Consider the following 18,092-nt stretch of genomic DNA (forward strand, 5'->3'; position numbering starts at 1 on the left):
GAGAGTTATTCTGGTTAAGTACCACCATAAGTGGGCTGTTCCTTTAATCTTTATGCTTGCTTTTAGTCATTGCTGGACACAACACTGTGACTTAGTCCATTCTTGAGCAAGTCCCTTGGACAGCCATGACCCTGTCAGGTGTGCTGCTCTACACTGCAGTGTTCAATTCAGGAGCACAGTATCACCTGAGACTGGCTAACAGAAGACTTTTGTGGAAACCTGGATAAAGTGCTTGATATTCTGAAAGCTCTAGGATTTGATTATCAATAAGATGGAGATGATGAGATGTTGTAAGAGAAGACAAGTAACTGTCAACTCAAATATTTTGTTTGCTACAAAATACTGGCATTAAGGTTATGTTGTACTGTTAAAGGCATAATTATTTCTTGTTTTCCTGCTTCCCTTCACTGTCACTCAAGTTCAGATTTCTTTGTGATTACTGAGTGGGGTTCAAGCTGACATATGCTAATGACTGCCAAAGTTCAACCCAGCCACTTCTGCTGTCCTTCAAGGTCTTGGAACACCTGTGTAAATCTTCTATTTACTCAATGCAAAGCTCCCATTAGGGATCCTTCAGAGGAAATCTGCAAGAGTCTATAAATATTTACAATAATTTTATACTTCCAAAATGTGACCCACTGATTTAATGTAGTAGATTAATGTATCAAAACAAAAGGCAGCAATTAAGATATTTCTGTAAAACAACTTTTCTTCAAAACAGTTTTGAGCCTCTCTTCCAAATTCTTACAGTGAAAGTTGGAATTGCAGACAATTTATTTTATAATAGAAACTTTAGGAAACACTCAACTACTGTGGCAAGGCACTATACAGCAACTATTAATACAAGTAAATTAAATGGTTGAAACCTGAACAGATAACACAACAGACAGACATTTAATATGAGCTAAGATCTCTACCATTAGATACATTCACAGGAACACAAGTTAATTAAAAACCTAAAAATATCACAACCAAATCTTATTTAATACATTGTCATTAGCTGCAAGTACAGAAATTCCCTGACCTTTGAAGTAACCTTTCCAAGGTCTATTTTTCTTATGTAACAGACTAACACAAGGGAGCTAAACTATGTGTACAGAAATTTACTCTTGACATGGAATTCAGCCAGCAAAAACAAGTCTACCAGTATCCAAACACCTGTAAAAGCACTGAACACCCTGAACAATATACAGAAAAGCAAAAGTAGTTCTGCATAAAGAGAAATTTACTTATGTATTTCTCCTAGAATGTTCCTAACTCTTTATAATAAATGCAGTATTCTATAAATACCTTTGTCACAACAAAAACAAAAATCAAGTCTTTGAAGAATCCCATGCAAATACCTATTTGCACTGCAACAGTGCTTGGTAAAGACTTTAGGACTTTTTAAGTTAGCTTGGAAAGTCACTTGAAATGAAGCAGGAGATAACCACTACCCAGATAAGCCAAGACAATGCCAAATCCTAATCCATAAAACATAACTCTGGTATGTCACAACATTGTTAGAAAGAGTACTTAAAAGACACTTGAAACATCCTTTAAAGAAATCAGTCAGTTAAAAGGCTCTTGTGAAAAAATATGGCTAAATTAAGTTTTTCTTCTGCATCTACCAGGAGTCTGCATAAATTGTATCAGCTAAACCTCTCCCCTTTTCTTTACATTTCAAAAAAACAACAGGAAAATAACAGGAAAGAAAATCCCAGTTTAAATTAAAAAAAAAACATCCAAAACTAACAAAAACCCAAACCCATAAACAACAAAACACACAGACATTAATGGTATGTGTATTCCTTTAGAAAACACTCACTCCTTTTGATGCAAGCATGACCTTACTGATGCAATGGAGCTGCTAAGGAGCTGCAGCACCTTCCAAGAACAAACTAGAAGGGCCCAGGCATCGCATAATCCATGAAACTGCATGCAGGCTGTGAATCTCTATGTAAACCTTCATGAAACTAAAAGGTTTGGAAACATACTCTTATATGCCAAACTGAATTTTGTGTATCTTTTGCCTCAGCTACACACTGTCTGCAGAAACATGGGGAGGGTATATACCAAACTTCTTATGATTTTTCCTTTTTAAATAAATATATTTGCATTTTTGGTTTAGGTACACTAATTTAACAAAGAAAAGGTTTTGACAAACTGACACAGGCCAAGAATAAAAAAAATAAAATTGATCTTGAAATTGGACAGATAAAAAAAACAAAGACTCATGGCTGAAATAAACTCCAGATACTTAAATGTTTCCAAATCAAGTCCTGATGAAATAAAAATCAACCAACAAAAATATAATTAAATGCACTTTGCAATCTATTTGAATTTAATCCTTGGAGATTTCTGTTTCAAAGGATTTGTTTTCACCTATTATTATGTAACTCCAAATTTCTATCTATTTATGAAAAGCAAGTAGGGGTAAGAAATTATGCTTTCCATAAATTAACTGTTTCTGTGAGAAACAATGCAGAATGTCATTAAACACAGAAAAACACAAAAAAGGTGAAGTTTTATCTTACAGAGTAATTAATAACTTGCGTGTTTCAATTTGATTCAAAAACTTTTTCAGAAATTCAACTGCAGTGAAGTGAAACCTGTAATGTACATTGTTAAACTATTTTATCATACTTTCTCTACTGTTGAGGGCAAAAAAAAAATACAAGCACTTACCAGATTTATGCTGCTAGTAGGAGACCCATTAAAAGATTCTGGGAGCAGGGAGGAAAATGAAAGGAAAAACCAGGTTAGAAGATTTTCCCCCATAGTAGGGCCACACATAAATAAAAATGCATCCACAAAACATTATGGAAAATGAAAGAGAACTGTGGCACTGGGCAAAATGCTGCAATATGCAAGTGTTTCAAATTTCCAGCAAAGACCCTTAAAAAAATGTAAGTTTATAAAGATTCTACATCAATACTTCAACATTTTTTTAAAATTTATATCCCCACATGGTACTCCTTAAGGAGTTAAGGAGCTAGTTAAACAGAGAAAACAATTTCCACTGGATTTGTACATCAGTTAACAAGAACAATGATTTTATTTGCTTTAAAAGCCACATTTCCTATGTACTTTCAATTTCTATTTCCAGAGAGGAGTATAGTTATGTATTAAAAGAACCCAATGCATCGAAGAGTTTTAAACATTTTCATGAAAAAAGTAGAATGGAAGAACTGCATATTTTTTTAGTGACAAACTAGTTACCAAGATCTGACAAGAATTTATGTAATATTAATAAACTTACTGCAGTGAAATCCCTATGTGAGTTTACACACAAAAGCATGAGGAGGGAAGTATGAGACACCACAGAAGTATTTAACTTCCTAAAAACAGTGTGGATAATTTTTTTTATTTTCATTTGAAAACAGAGAAAAGAATGGTCCCAGGAAACACCCCTTAGAGATACAGAGCTCACCTCCTTCACCATCATCTGATCCTCTGAAACTGGGATCCTTCAGCATGTCCAGCTCAGCTAACATACGCACATACAACACGTTCTGCTTGAACGAAGGGTAGAACCTCTCATCTCGCAGCATCAACTCATACACCTTATTGAAACAAAAGTGCCAACTTCAGAAATACTTACTAGATTTTTTAATTAATCAGATTAGTTTTCAAAAATTCTACTTGAACAAGAAGTACCTGTGCATATATGTCTCTGACTTACTCTTAATGGAAAGGTTATCAGAAAATAACTAACTAATCAGACATGCACATCTAGGAAGGGAAGTGGCGCAATAGAAGCAAACGCTTCTGTCCTCTGCTCTGAACCCTTCCAACTGCAGTATAAACCTATTTGGTCTTTATCCATTTCATAAAAGGTTATCTCAGTCCCTCCTTGTGGATAAACTATAAATGTAGACCTGCAAACACTTAGGGCAAGAGGTGAGAAGAGGGAAAGAAGGAGGGAAGACACCATATGTGACCCTTCTGACAATTTCTAGTTTAGCCAATACGATATAGCCACACCTCACAAAGATTTAACCACACCACCTTAAACAATTTACCTTCACAGCATATACACAAGTATCTATACATAGTAGGAATTAATTCATAATGTTTGGATACTCATGTCAATTGCAGAATATTTTAATTTTTTTTTTCATGGACCACTGTTCAAGTACTTTCATCTAGTAAGAATAGGAAAAAACTCAATCCATCCAGGTTTGAGGAAGTTCATTTATTTTGCAACATATGGGAAATTTATGCTCTTCAGCAGAATTCCCAAGAAAGGCCCAGATTTCCCAAGGTGCTTTAACTAGTCTTAAAGGAAAGTCCCATGTATGATAGTGTGATTCTAAATTCAACAGCTCATATCACTAATTTGTAGCATGAATGAGAATATCAAAGTAACAATCTAAAATAAAAATATTTCAGACTGGGTATGTAAGTTATTGCCAGAATATTAATCATTCACTTTTCCTTTTCAAATACATATACTAGACCTGAATAATAAAAGTCTACAGGTAGTAAATATAATGTTTTTTTCTTCAGTACTTGTTACTTCTGAGTGCTTCACTGTGCAAGTTTGCAGAAAAGGACGAGTCAAAATAATTTCTGAGAACAGCTATAGGATTTAAGATGGGACCATTACATTCACCTTTGAAAAAGAGAAGTAAAACTGAACAAAAACTGTATGTCTTAGTCTAGTCATGACGTATTTCTTAAATTGGTGCATTAACACAAATTAAAACATGAAAATTCTAAACTGTGTTTCATACTTAGATTCACACAGGAAGGACACCTACCCCTTCTGTCAACTGCTTTGAAAACCATGGGCTAACGAATGGAAAAGCAAAAGCTGATAATTTTAAAAGAGCATGATTTTCATAGGACAGAAAAATGGTTACACAGGTTTTAGAGTTTAGATATTTTACTTTTTTTCTAGGATCTAGAGTTATGTTTTATACTCTATAGCATTTACAGGTCTTATGAAATAAAGGATGAATAGAGTATACCTTTCTCTGAATGTCATCAAAGATTTCGGGTGTTGGATCCTCATGGTTCAGTGTTTCTGCAAGTTTTGCTACTAAGTTGTCATCAATATTAACTCTTGGAGATGCCTGTCATAGAGATCTAAATCAACTTTTGCAGCATAAAAATAAGAAAGTTCTACTTTATCAAATAAAATCCAATACAATGCTGCAACTCTCTAAGTAAACTAAATTTTCTATTCACAAGTATCTCTGTAGCTGTCTAGAACATATGACAGGAGTCAGATCCCATCCACCCCCAAAATTAAGTTCAGAGCTTGTACTAAAACCTGGAAGTTTCACTATTAAACACTAGGAATAGCCTCCAAAACAATTCATACATACATTGTGAGGCAGTACCTAAATCAGATTTACTCAGACTTATAAACAGCTTTTATTTATTCATGAAAAAGATCAAGATTCAGAAATCAAGAACAAGCCAATAAAAAAGTAATAGGATGAAGTTCTGAAATATCTGAGGAAAGGCTAACAGTTTGCCCATTTCTGAGTGAGCAGTGATTTTTATGCACACACAAATTCAAAAGAAAGATGCTTTGTCAATACAAGCTGATGAGTGGTTTCTTCCACAGAGGAATCCTTACTGCCTATTGAAAGTTACCCAATGGTGATGATATTTGAGCAATTTACACAGAAAATTGTAGAGAGGCACAGGAAGCTACTTCATTTGATAACCCAATTTAATCCAAGTTTGGACAAATACACAGTTCCATTTTTTAAATAACACTTCTTAAGGGGGCAGGCAAGTGTGGAGGACAGAGAAAAGGAAGGAAAAGGACAGCATATGTAGAGAGACTTTTTTATTCTGTCTTTACATTGTCTAGTTTGTGTATTCTAGAAAGCCAACTTCTGAGGAGCACAGTGCATCTGACAAGGCAGTCAGTGGCAACATGAGCCCTTATAAATGAGGGGGAGCACAAAAGAGGAAGACTTCCTTACTGCTTGACATGAGGGAGAGAAGATACACACACAACAGCTTAAATGTCAACATGTAAGCAACTTGTACTACATAACAACCGTTTTATATTAACTTAGCCATACCTATATCAAAGAAGTACCAGGACAAAGAATAAACAAGCTGCAGAATGAAGTTATTCCTACCTTTTCTGATAAATATTGCTCATAAACTCCAAATGCAGCTGCTCTTAATAGACCCTTGGTCTGATTAGTCTGATGCTTTCCATCTTTCTGCCGACTTTGAAGTACCTCCAGTTGCTGCTGTGCTGTAACCCTGTATCCTTCCACTGTCATCCAGAAAAACAGATGTGCTTGGCCACCAGTTTGCTGCATGTAATCTGCAGAAAACAGGCACCACATGACCTTAGTTACTGTTGTGCATCTTGGAATAGCAATTCTCTATGATGTTGACTACATATGGAATACCAGAATCTGGTTATACATCTGGAATACTTGCCATATAGAGTCAATTAAAAAAATACATATACATATTGGTGATAAGTATGTGTATATATGTATACATATATACATATTTGTGATAATCAGTATAAAGGAACCCGAGAGCAAAGTCTAGGAACTAAGCACTGAATCTTCAAATGCACATGTAAAAAGTGAATCCATTTTTACCGTGTGAATATAAGGCTTGTACACCATGATACAAATGGACACAAAGTTCAAACTGAATTTCTAAACAACACATTCATAGAATCATGGGATCATTTATATTGGAAAATATGTTCAAGAGTGCCAATCTAATACTTTCAAGTCCATCACTAAACCATGTTCCTAAGCACCACATTTACATGTCTTTGAAATACCTCTAGGGATGGTGACTCAGCAGCTTTCCTGGGCAGCCTGTCAAGCCAATGTTTCACCCTTTTGGTGAAGAACTATTTCCTAATACCCAATCTAAACCTCACCTGGCACATCTTGAGGTAATTTCCTCTCACCCTGCTGCTAGCTGCCTAGGAGAAGAGAGCAGCTCTCTCCTCACTACAGCCTCCATTCAGGCAGTTGTAGGGAGTGATAAGGTCCTCCCTGAGTGTCCTTTTCTCTAACCTAAGAAACCCCAGATTCCTGGGACACACACAAGACTTATGCTCCATACCTTTCCCCAGCTTCGTTGCCCTTCCCTGGACATGCTCCAGCACATTAATGTCTTTCTTGTAGTGAAAGTCAGGATTTGAGGTGTGACCTCACCAGTGCTGAGTACAGGGGAGCAATCACCTCCCTAATTCTGCTGGCCACACTACTGCTGATCCAAACAAGGATACCATTAGGCTTCTTGGTCACCTGGACTCACTCCTGGTTCATGTTCAGCTGCTGTCAACCAGCACCCCCAGGTGCTTTTCTGCCAGGCAGTTTTCTAGCCACTCTGCTCCCAGCCTGCAGCACTGCCTGGGGTTGACACAAGTGCAGGACTTGGCACTTTGCTTTATTGAATCCCATACAAATTATCTCAGAACATAAATTCAGCATTCTTTCCACTAGAGAGCCTTCCTGCCCTCCAGCAGATGAACACTCCTGCCCAATTTAGGTGTCATCTGGAAACCGACTGAGGGTGTTCATTTTACGCCCAAGATTATCACATCACCCTGTTTGCAAACAACAGGTTCAGACAGGTGCCTTTCTAGGCTGGCTGCCTCACTAACTGTGTCAGGAAGTACCTCCTACGCACTCCAGGAACTTCCTGGACTGTTTCCATCTACTGCATTAAAAGCATTATAACCATCAAGCAAACTGATGGATATTCTTAGTACTGACATTTAACCATTCCAAGTACACAGTCCTGTGAGTTAGCATATTCTTTATAAATAAAACAGATCAGATAAATTAACACTTACCCATAAAAAACTGTAGTGCAACATTGTCTACCAGAATGTGGTCCAGAGGGACTGTGCAAAGTTTTCCAAAGTTTGCTGCCAGTTTCACAGTATCTATTTCCTGTAAGACACAGTTCAGTGCGTTCACAGGCCTTTTTTAAACTAACTTTTAAAACTTCTACTTACTACAAAGCATATAGGTAAAAAAAAATTACATACAATAAAGTAGCAGCTCAATGATTAACTATTTTCATGATCACTAGTAAGTGAAGGTCTAGATTAGAAGGTCATGTTTTCTTAATTATTTGCCTTCAAAAATAGCTGCAGCTGTTCTGCTACATGATAAGCTGGATTTTAGTACTGCTGTTTATGTAATACTCTACAGGTCAAATTAACCCCAAATACCCCATCAGCAGTGACAGTAGCAGAAAATTAATTAACAAGAATTAATGTCAGCATTTGATGGGCTGCAGGTCACTACAACTTAAATTCATCTCTCACATTTTCTTCTGCCCATATGACACTTCTTGCTATTACAGCAATACCTTCAGGTCCAGCTAGAGAATGCTTAATTATTTTAATAGTCAGAATATTACACTATCTTGGAAACATATCTAGGTCAAATTAAGAGAGTCAAGAAACTAAGTAAAGTCAAACATACCAACTCTATCAACCCTTAATTACAAAACAAGCAAAAGTAACAACTCGTCAGTCATTTGTAACCTCACTCTTTTGAAATTAAAAAAAATTTAAAACACTTACTTTTCCTGACTGCAACCTCTGAATTCTTGAATCACATACTTTAATAACATATAATAAACTGTTTATTTGATTTTTTATAGTGTTGATATCTGCAAGCAAAAACAAAGACAATTAAGCAATGCAGATGACTAAATAAAGTCTAGGTTGGTTTTTTTTTTTTTTTCAGTTTAAATACCTTGCTAATGAAAGTGAACAAGAAATATCTTTCTTTTCCCTTTTTAAGATTAATGGTTAACTGACTACCATTAATACCTTAAATATTACTGAAATTCAGAACCACCAGTCAGGCAGTTTTGATTTAACAGAAACACACTTAGCTAACCAAATTCTCTGTCCTTACAAAAAGGCATTAAACACACACCAACCAGCAAAACAATTATGAAAATGAAAACTCGAGTTTTATCACTTTTTATGCAATTTTTTAAAAATAAAATACTTTGTACTGTGTTGCATCAGAGCTTTTATTTTTTAATTGTCGCAATATTCTACAGAGATCATGCTTCTAAGTGCCCTTCATATTTTGCAAAACAGTGCAGCACTAACCATCTCCTGCTGTATCTAGAGATCGAAGATATTGCAATTCTTCACTTGCTTTATCTTTCACAGCTTCCAACTCGCCTATATTATCACTTAATTTAATAATATTCATAAAGGCCTCATAGTTACAGTTGGAATCACGAATCTGAAACACAAAGTTTTACAGTGTAAGTAACATAAAACAGCTATAAGCACAAGACATGATTCTTCTTCAAATGAATTAGTTTGATACAGCACTGCAAAGTGACATTTTGAAAGTTCTTTGATACTTTTAAATTTTCCTTTTGGTACTGAAATTTTACATGGACTAAAACAGAAAAAGCATGCATAGTCAAAAACTATTTCACACCATCACTTTCTGTTTTCAAGAAGTACAACACAGATACATGGGAAGTCCATCAACCTCCTTAATGAAGATCTCCAAAATCCAATCCACCATCTTCTGCTATTATCTTCTTAGCTAAGTAGGCAGAAAATGGTGAGACCACTGAAAGGGTTCAGCTTTACTAAGATCCCCTGCAAGTACACATGCTCCCAGAGTAATGGCTTCTTAAGATACAGAATTACAAAAATAATTAAAACATTCTACCATGTAATCATAACCTACTGAGGGAAAAACAAATCTACATGACTCCCCTCTGGAACACTAATTCAGATACCCTGGCAAATACTATTAAGCTATTTAAATACATACAATTTTACCAGTATTGGCATAGAATGAACTGTATTGGCAATGAACCTGCTTTAGGGACTCAAAGGAATTTGTGCAAGTGAAAGAAGTCTGCTGTGATGCCAAGACCACTGGAAACTGTGCTGTGAATGCAGCATGGAGATCAGGGAAAGGTTGGCAGCTTTACAACATGTGCAAACAGGTGCTGAGGGTAAAGGCAGCATTAGAACTCAATCAGCTGAAGCTTAAAAAGTCACTTCACCCACATCTCTTATAAATGCTCACTTTGATATGGAAATGTAATACTTGGTCTGCACTGAAGAAGTGCATTGACATGAGCTGCACGAAGCAGAAAGAATGAAGACTGGATACCATTGATCAAAGTAAATGGGAAAATCTCCCTAAAAATCTGCTTTTAAAAGTAATCGTACAAGCAGGGCTTGAACTTAAAACATTTTGTAAATTTGTGAAGAGAGAAGTTTGAATTAACTTCTGATTTTGTATTGAATCTTTGTATTTTATTGCAACAGAACTAGTATTGGACTGTGGTACACCTGGAATTAAACTTCTCTTTTCCAGAAACTGATTGTTTCATTCAAGTGTGACTTTATGTCAAAGGTTCCAAAAGGAGCCAGGATTTATTTCAGTCATCTCTACTTCTGACCTTAATTTCTGCAACAATCTCCATTTCATATCACTTGTATTAAACTTTTTCCTTATCTTTTGCCCAGTACATTTGCTTTTTCATCTCAGAAAGCAATTTTGAAAATTAGTTATTTGGGACATCACTATCATAACAGCAAGCTTTATAAAAAGCTCAGAATCCTATCTCTGGACACAGCCGGGGGCAGTGTGCAGTAAATAAAGAACGAGGCCAAGTTACAAATAAAGAACACACGTAGGAGGAAAGGGGAATTGAAAATTGAAAATTCTGGTCCAGATGAGCACTATTTTTTTCTTACTAAAGCTAGGTTCCTGTAGAATGTGTGCAAACTTTTACATGAAATGAAGGAGGCTGCAGTGAAGGAAACACTGTACATATACCCTTAAAGCCATTCCATAATTCCATACATAAGAAGAACTTTGAAATGCAAGGGTGTTTTCATAGAACTTGAATGTACACTATAAGACTAAAATATATGAATAAAAAGAGACAACTTGGGGGGGGAAAAATTTAAACTTGATCTATGAACTATACAGGATAATAACGTATAAGAGTAAGTTTTAACTTGCTTTGCAAAGAATCAAGATTGTTAATTAAAGCACAAATATTCTATTTATGTTAGCTTTACTATACAATACTACTTTAAAAAGTTTGGGGGCTTTTCTCACAAGTGCATTGGAGAGTTATCAAGATTAAAAAATTGTTTCTGCCCATTCCATTGAATTATTTAGGGTTAACACAAACAGTCCTAGAATAACTGCCCTGAAATTCCTTAGCAGAAAATAATTTTTTCTTAGTTTTCATTCTTGAGGCATCTTAAGCTTGAAAGGCCAAACTGTAAACAGTCAGGGGAAAACACCTCCACGGGTACTGCCATGCTTCCCAAACAGCCAAGGAGAACAGTCAGAGGACTGAACTTTACATTTTGTGATACATTAGTCCTCAGTCAGGCAACTTCTGCTGAACAATCAAAATGAAGAGTGCAGATATATAGACTCCATGTGTATGTATGTATAAAATTAAATATAGCAGCCCTAAGTTCATTATCTCTGCCAACATATCCATTGGTAATGTTTATACCAGACACCTATCCATCATGATCATAGGGAATACAAGTAAAGCTTTATATGAAAATGTTCTGGAAATAGAAATTATTTAAATAATTTCGAATCTTACCATCCATATGACATACTGATTAATATAATCAGGATCACTGAGCTGGTTTATTAATGGAAGAAGAATTCCTCGAGAGAGGATTTCCTAAAAAACAAAGGATTTTTATATCATCATGTTATACATTTATTCATAAAGCCAGTATAACTGCAACAATTTAAACACCACTGTGTGGAGCTTAAAACACAAAAGTGTAATTACAGAAAACATTTAATAGGCACTACCATATTTTCCTCCAACTAACACTACAAATGTAATTTGCAACTGCAAGAAATTACAAGAAAAGCCTCCTCAAGAAAAAACAACCTCAAAATAAACAACATCCACTTTCTCATGCTTTTGTCATGATGGAGCTAAAATCACCTTCAAAAACATCTCAGACAAACTGTTCTCTGCTATTAAATACTTATCAAGACTCTACTGCTTTTAAATACATTAATATTAAATTAGATCAATTTTAGAAAATAAGACCAGCAGTTGAAACATTTTTTATGACATTAAACCAAAGATTTGGAATGGCTTTTAGAGTCTATACTTACCCTGACAAAGTATCGCATGATCTTATTCTGGAAGTCTCCAGGAGGTAGCAATATATACAGTAAAACCTCACACAGATCCCTTAGGAATCCTAGAGAAGGAAAACAAAAACCCTTCAGCACAATTTTACATTATGTTCCTTCACATCTTACCTGATATCACCAAATGCCATAGATAAATCCTTAATTCTGAGTTCAAACATACAATCATGTATCTCTTACATTCCAAGCATTACAGTAACACCTTTGAGATGGAATATAAGCAGCACTGATGAAAAACATCTGCCTCAAACCCAAGAGAACAAAAGCCAAATTGCAAGATTAAAAAGAACCCCAACAACCCAACTCAAATGCATTTTCCTTACTTAACATATTGTGGTTTTTCTTCCTCTCCTTCAACACTTTACCTAAAAATATAGTGCTTTTTGCAGGAAGACTACAAAATAGTGATAAGGAAGGCACATCTACCAAAAAGCAGTAAGAATCTGCAAAACCATCCCCTCCCTCCCAGGAAAAAATATTTTTATCTTCAAATTTTTCCAGTGAAAGGAGGAGGACTTACATAGCTACATGCTTCATTTTAGTTATCACATTAATATGTACAAATCAGAGGAAATATATATGTGTGGTAGATCGTCACACTTTGAAAGTCATATGCTAAGATTTTAATGCATTTCATATTGTGAACACAAATGTTAGTACTTTAATTTAGTTTCCCATACTAAAAGAATTACTCAGAAGATAATATTGAGAGACCTTCTTCATCTTTGGGAGAAGTGCAGACTAGATCACGACAGACTTCTTTTTCCATTTCAACTTCAACCTCAAAGAATGTATCTACAAGTTCCTCAGCTTGATCTATGCAAAAGAAAATTTAAAAAGCATGTTTTTGTCAAGACTAGAAACTTGAGAGAGAACTTGAATTATAAAATAAAGCTAACTATATTTCACACACATAAGATACCAGCCTACTTAGACTAAAATAAAAAAATACTTCAGATTACCTTTCATCTGATTGCCTTTCTCTGCTATCCTTTGCTGAGCTTTTCTGAAAACTCGAAGATGAGTGCCAAAGTCATCAACAAGTCGTGTAGTGAAATAAGGCTGCCAGTCTGTTTCCTTTGACCTATTAGTAAAGGACATCCATGGAAAGTAATTATTTTATTGTGAACACAAAGAACAATAATAAATTCCTACCTCTCATTCCTTCCTGCCAAGAACCACACTGACAGTAAACATGGAAAAGCAAAGAAATAAATCAGTCTCCTAATTGCCTATCCACTGAAAACCTAAATATTGTGAAATATCACTCTTACACCACATTAATATTTATGTTTGATTTAGTTGAAAGTCAACATTTGCATGTAGAATAGTGTTCTGATTTGTGACACTGTCAAATATCTGTGAGAAGTCCTGATATAAACAGTTCAAAACGCAAAACTAAAATAATCTCCAGATCTTTTTCAGCCATACTTTCTACCATTTTGGAAGGCATCTAATCAAAGCATTTTCTTCTGAACCTGTAGAATATGTACCAGTGAGAAAACACACACTTGAAACTAAACACAGTCTAATCAATCAACAATTGATTCCACAGCTTATATCAGGTTCTTAGCATATTCTTCTGACAACACAAATAGGTTTCGACCAGAAAATAGTCACTGTAAGATTTACATAAAACTACTTCCTTAGTGGTGTGAAAAGGATAGAGACATTTTTATGATATCTGTGCCTAAACAGGCAAGCTCACAATCTGATTGTGAATTTTAATGAACTTTGATGCCAGTAATAGCTCTTACACCACACTAAGTATTTTATTGCCTGAACTCTCAAGATGTTACAACAAGAATCCTTCTACAACACTTCCTTTTTTTGTCTTTGTTCCCTTACCTACTCTTTCTTTTCTCAAGGAGAAAGAGACAAGGAACTCTGGAAGAAAGGGAAGACTACTGCAAAATCTAGACATGTAAATAGGAAGCAGAGCCGTCCCAAAAGGCAAACAATCCAGATCCCCCATCCGCACAAGACAGAACCACACAAAACCTCTGGATGGCAGCCTTACCACAGGCTCCCAAAGCTGCAGCTCTCAGGGAATACTCAATTCCCACTGAATTCATTCTCCCCAGAAGCTGACAGGCTGTATGAAACTACAGGTGATGGTACTAACCTAAACTGCTTCAGCTATATCTAACTACAGGCATTATAAATACACTACATCATTTTTTCTGCGGAAGAACTGCTGCAGGCCTGTGAAATTGATTTGCTTTCTACAGCAGAACACAACTGCACAGGAAATGTGCCTATTTTTGAAGAGCTATAGTACCGTAGGAAAGAAAAATAAACCTGCAAGAATTTGACCTACTTTGACACAAACTCAGTGCTCAACACTGTCCAATGAAATGGACAGTGCCAAACAGACAAAAACACTGAAGCTGGGTAGTCAGGTCCATTTCATGCATAAGTTTGGTTGCTGTAACAGTTTATTTAGCATAATTTTCACCATTTCAATACTGTTTTCTAGGATTTTTATTATTTTACTATATTGTATATTATAATTATTTTTTGTAGTATTAAACTCAGCTCTCCATCTTTGACCCTCACTGTCAGAAAAGCACACTAACCTACAAGTCAACAGAAGAAGGTTACAACACCTTAAAATTGCAAGGAAGCTACTTATATTTAGGTGACCCACAAACTCTTTTGCAGAGAAAGCAAGTAACAATAAGCACAGTGGGATAAACAACAGAAATAAAAACTCAACAAACAAGTATATGGATATAAAGGCACAGGGCATCTGGATGAAGAAATCAGCCATACTCAAGAAGTGAATTTCCAAGACAAGCTGCTAATCAAGTAGCAGGAAATCAGGGATCAGCAGCAGAATAAGGGGTAATTAACAAACTATCCATTTTTCCTCAATCAATCCTGCTTTTAAAAAAAAGTTTGCATATGTGACATTCTATTTCACTTCCCAGACTAATATTTTTTCTAAAATACCCATTGTTCTTACATATGGAAGAGCCATACTGCTTCTAAAAATTATCTGAGGTGATACATATGTTGAATTCAGACTTTTGGACTGAATTCAGACTTACCTTGGGAGTGGCCCTACTCTTTACATGAAGAATACAAAGAAGTAATGATTCACAAACTTAATGCTTAAGTTGTAAAAAAGGAAAAAAAAAATAGCAGTTCAGTGATTTTAGACAATCTAAATTTTGAAATGGCCATTTTGCAAAAGATTATGACTTTAAACACTGCCATCTCCATTATTTCCCTAGGGGATCAACAAAGGATCATATTTCTTATATTAAAATCTTAAATTTTTTTATGTTCTTTCTGTAAAATGCAGTGAACTATTGTAGTAGATAAACCTAACCACTTACCTACTGCCATACAACCCACAGTATATTGATGTAAGTAAAAACAAATCTTACCTGGCAGAAAACTGAACAAGTGCATACTGAAGAGCCTGCCTAATTTCCAGAAGAAAGGATTCATCATCACTTAGTGTGTAATACCAATACTGCACATAGTCTCTCAGGGAAAACTGGATTACCTGATAATTAAAAAAAAAAGAACTAATGAAAAAGGACAAAAGAAATATATAACAGTTTTTTGTGCCTGATAACATGATAGCGGTTTTTCTAAAGGGTTACCAGAGTGAACAATACTCCTTTTCCATTATGAAACTAGGAGTGAAACCCTAAAATTCACACACAGAAACTTCTTTTCAGACTGGTTTGCAAACATTGTTTTTATCACCACTACATTGTGAAAATAAAATACACCAAAAACATATTAAATATTGCCCAATATCCTGGCCCATCTCCCATGGGTTTTTCATTTATCACTCTCATATATGGTAAAATTTTGAAATTCTATTTGTCAGTCAACTACTTCTGTATTACACAGTCAACACTTTCAAAGTAATAAAGTAAAAAATAATAAATAGTCCTGGTTAGAACTTACCTGTTGTAAAGGCTCATCAATTATATTTGCACCTGTCAGTCTTCTGTCAATCTTAATAGGTCTGGCTTCACGTTTCATTTCTTCTATGCACTTGAAAGAGATTGGGAAATGTAATTTTGTAGGGTTTAGCTCTAATTAAAAAACAGCTCTACTACTTATGATATATATGTATACACCCAGTAATGACTTTATATATTTTCTATATTATTATAATTTATAGAGAAGATATAATCATAGAATCAAACAATTAGTTGGGTTGGAAGGTCTAGTTCAACCCCCCCTGCAATGATCTGGGACATCTTGAGCGACATCAGGTTGCTCAGAGCCCTGTTCAACCTGACCTGGAATGTTTCCAGGGACGGGGCCACCACCTCTCTTGGCAGCAATATTTTCTGTATTTTTTTCTATATAGTACATAATGACAACAAACTCTTGAAAACCTACTTCTTGCTAAATTTAGCAAGTGTTCACTAAATTACTAAATCAGAAGGAAATAAAACTCAAAGGGTCAGGAAAGGAGGGAAAGGGGAGACACAACAACAGCACAAGGTAGTTTTTGTCCAAGGCTCTAGTTCCCCTCCTGCTTGTGAACTTGACTGTACAATCTCAGACAGATAATTTTCAGTTGGGTTTTTGGTTTCTTTACCCACCTCAGTTTATTCTATATGCCAGAAGAGAAATTACTTTACTTGTACCATTGCTACTCAACAGATGAGCCTTTGGAAAGTAATTGATGAAGAGGGAAAGAAATTACTTTATAGAAGGATTTGCATCTCAAAGCAGTTAAGTCCAAGAATGACCTCATCAGAGCTGACTTTTGGCAAGTGACATACTGAAGAAGAACTCCCTTTATCAGGGCTTCTCTCAAGTGGACTAATGCAGTGTCTTTCTACAAAATTTCAATGCAATCAGCAATAAACTCCTCTATTTTCACAGAAATAACAACCCAACAACTTACACTATAGTTCACATAAACCAGTAATTTCTTTGATCTAGAGAGAAAGTTATGACTATATTGGAAAAAAAAAAAAAGAAGAACTGCCAAAACCATAAATGAAGGAATTATAAACCATATATCCAAGGTTTTTTATTCTATGTGAATAAAACTCGCCTTAAGTATCTCTCATTCCAATCAGTTAACAGTGAATGGCAGTGAAATACCGGAGGCCAGAAAAAAAATCATCTTCCTATAAAAGCAACTCTGTATCACAATACAGATATACTTTGTTGCAAAGTTCTGTATATTTTTTAACTTTCAAGGCAAGCGAACCTCCAATGCTACTTTAATACAAATAAGAATGGGTCACATTCAAACAATTAGCATATTCCACCAATGAATTTGCACTAATCCACTAATGAATTTGAAATGTATTTTTGTGTTCATTGTGTCAAAACCACCAAAATTATACAGAGCCAAATAATTAAACATCTTTACTATGCACAGCATATTACAAATTACCAGACAAAACTGTTAATAAATAATCTTGAAGGACTGCATGCATAAACCACATTTGGAAAACAGAGAGGAAAACACAGCAGTAAAAACAGCAGCAGGCACAAGAAAGAGAGGGACACAGAGAATATTCAAGATTACTTGGTAAAAAATTTGAATGTTCGCATGCTCACAGGATCCAGGTTTTGACCTGGATTTCAGGAATTCATCTTGTCCAACCTTCTGTTCAAAGCAGAGCCAACTACAAGATTAGACCATTTTTCATATTCTTTAACTCCAGTGAAAGCTTTAAGTGTCTGCAGTATAATTTAATTTGCTTTTGATATGTCTGAAAATATCTAAACTTCAGAGTATGTGCTTTTATTCCCTTGTAGGTACAACAGCTGACTCTAGTCTCACTTGGAAAGCACTTTTGGTTTTACTTCTGCCTTGCAGATGCTGACACCGAAGACAGACTTAAAGGAAGGACCCAACTCACGTGACAACTGTCCCATTTGACTGTCACTTCACTCACAATTAGTCTGATGCACTCTACCAGTGTTAAATCATTGGTTAGG

The 18,092-nt window shown here is 35.4% G+C and overlaps 1 protein-coding gene across 2 annotated transcripts in view; it reads right to left on the reverse strand.

Annotated features, from left to right (window-relative positions):
* SNX13 (sorting nexin 13) overlaps positions 1–18,092 on the reverse strand; it is a 65,314-nt gene that overhangs the window by 17,922 nt on the left and 29,300 nt on the right. For both annotated transcript variants that reach the window (XM_064704427.1, XM_064704428.1), the window contains exons 4-16: positions 16,083–16,172; positions 15,548–15,669; positions 13,115–13,236; positions 12,867–12,968; positions 12,114–12,202; positions 11,578–11,661; positions 9,074–9,212; positions 8,531–8,619; positions 7,790–7,889; positions 6,090–6,283; positions 4,956–5,060; positions 3,413–3,545; positions 2,668–2,705 (exon numbers count right to left, since the gene is read on the reverse strand). In XM_064704427.1, coding sequence (XP_064560497.1) covers positions 2,668–2,705; positions 3,413–3,545; positions 4,956–5,060; positions 6,090–6,283; positions 7,790–7,889; positions 8,531–8,619; positions 9,074–9,212; positions 11,578–11,661; positions 12,114–12,202; positions 12,867–12,968; positions 13,115–13,236; positions 15,548–15,669; positions 16,083–16,172 — 1,407 coding nt within the window. The remainder of the gene's footprint in view (positions 1–2,667; positions 2,706–3,412; positions 3,546–4,955; positions 5,061–6,089; positions 6,284–7,789; positions 7,890–8,530; positions 8,620–9,073; positions 9,213–11,577; positions 11,662–12,113; positions 12,203–12,866; positions 12,969–13,114; positions 13,237–15,547; positions 15,670–16,082; positions 16,173–18,092) is intronic.

The sequence above is a fragment of the Zonotrichia leucophrys genome, chromosome 2, assembly GCF_028769735.1.
Source record: "Zonotrichia leucophrys gambelii isolate GWCS_2022_RI chromosome 2, RI_Zleu_2.0, whole genome shotgun sequence".
Taxonomy (NCBI): domain Eukaryota; kingdom Metazoa; phylum Chordata; class Aves; order Passeriformes; family Passerellidae; genus Zonotrichia; species Zonotrichia leucophrys.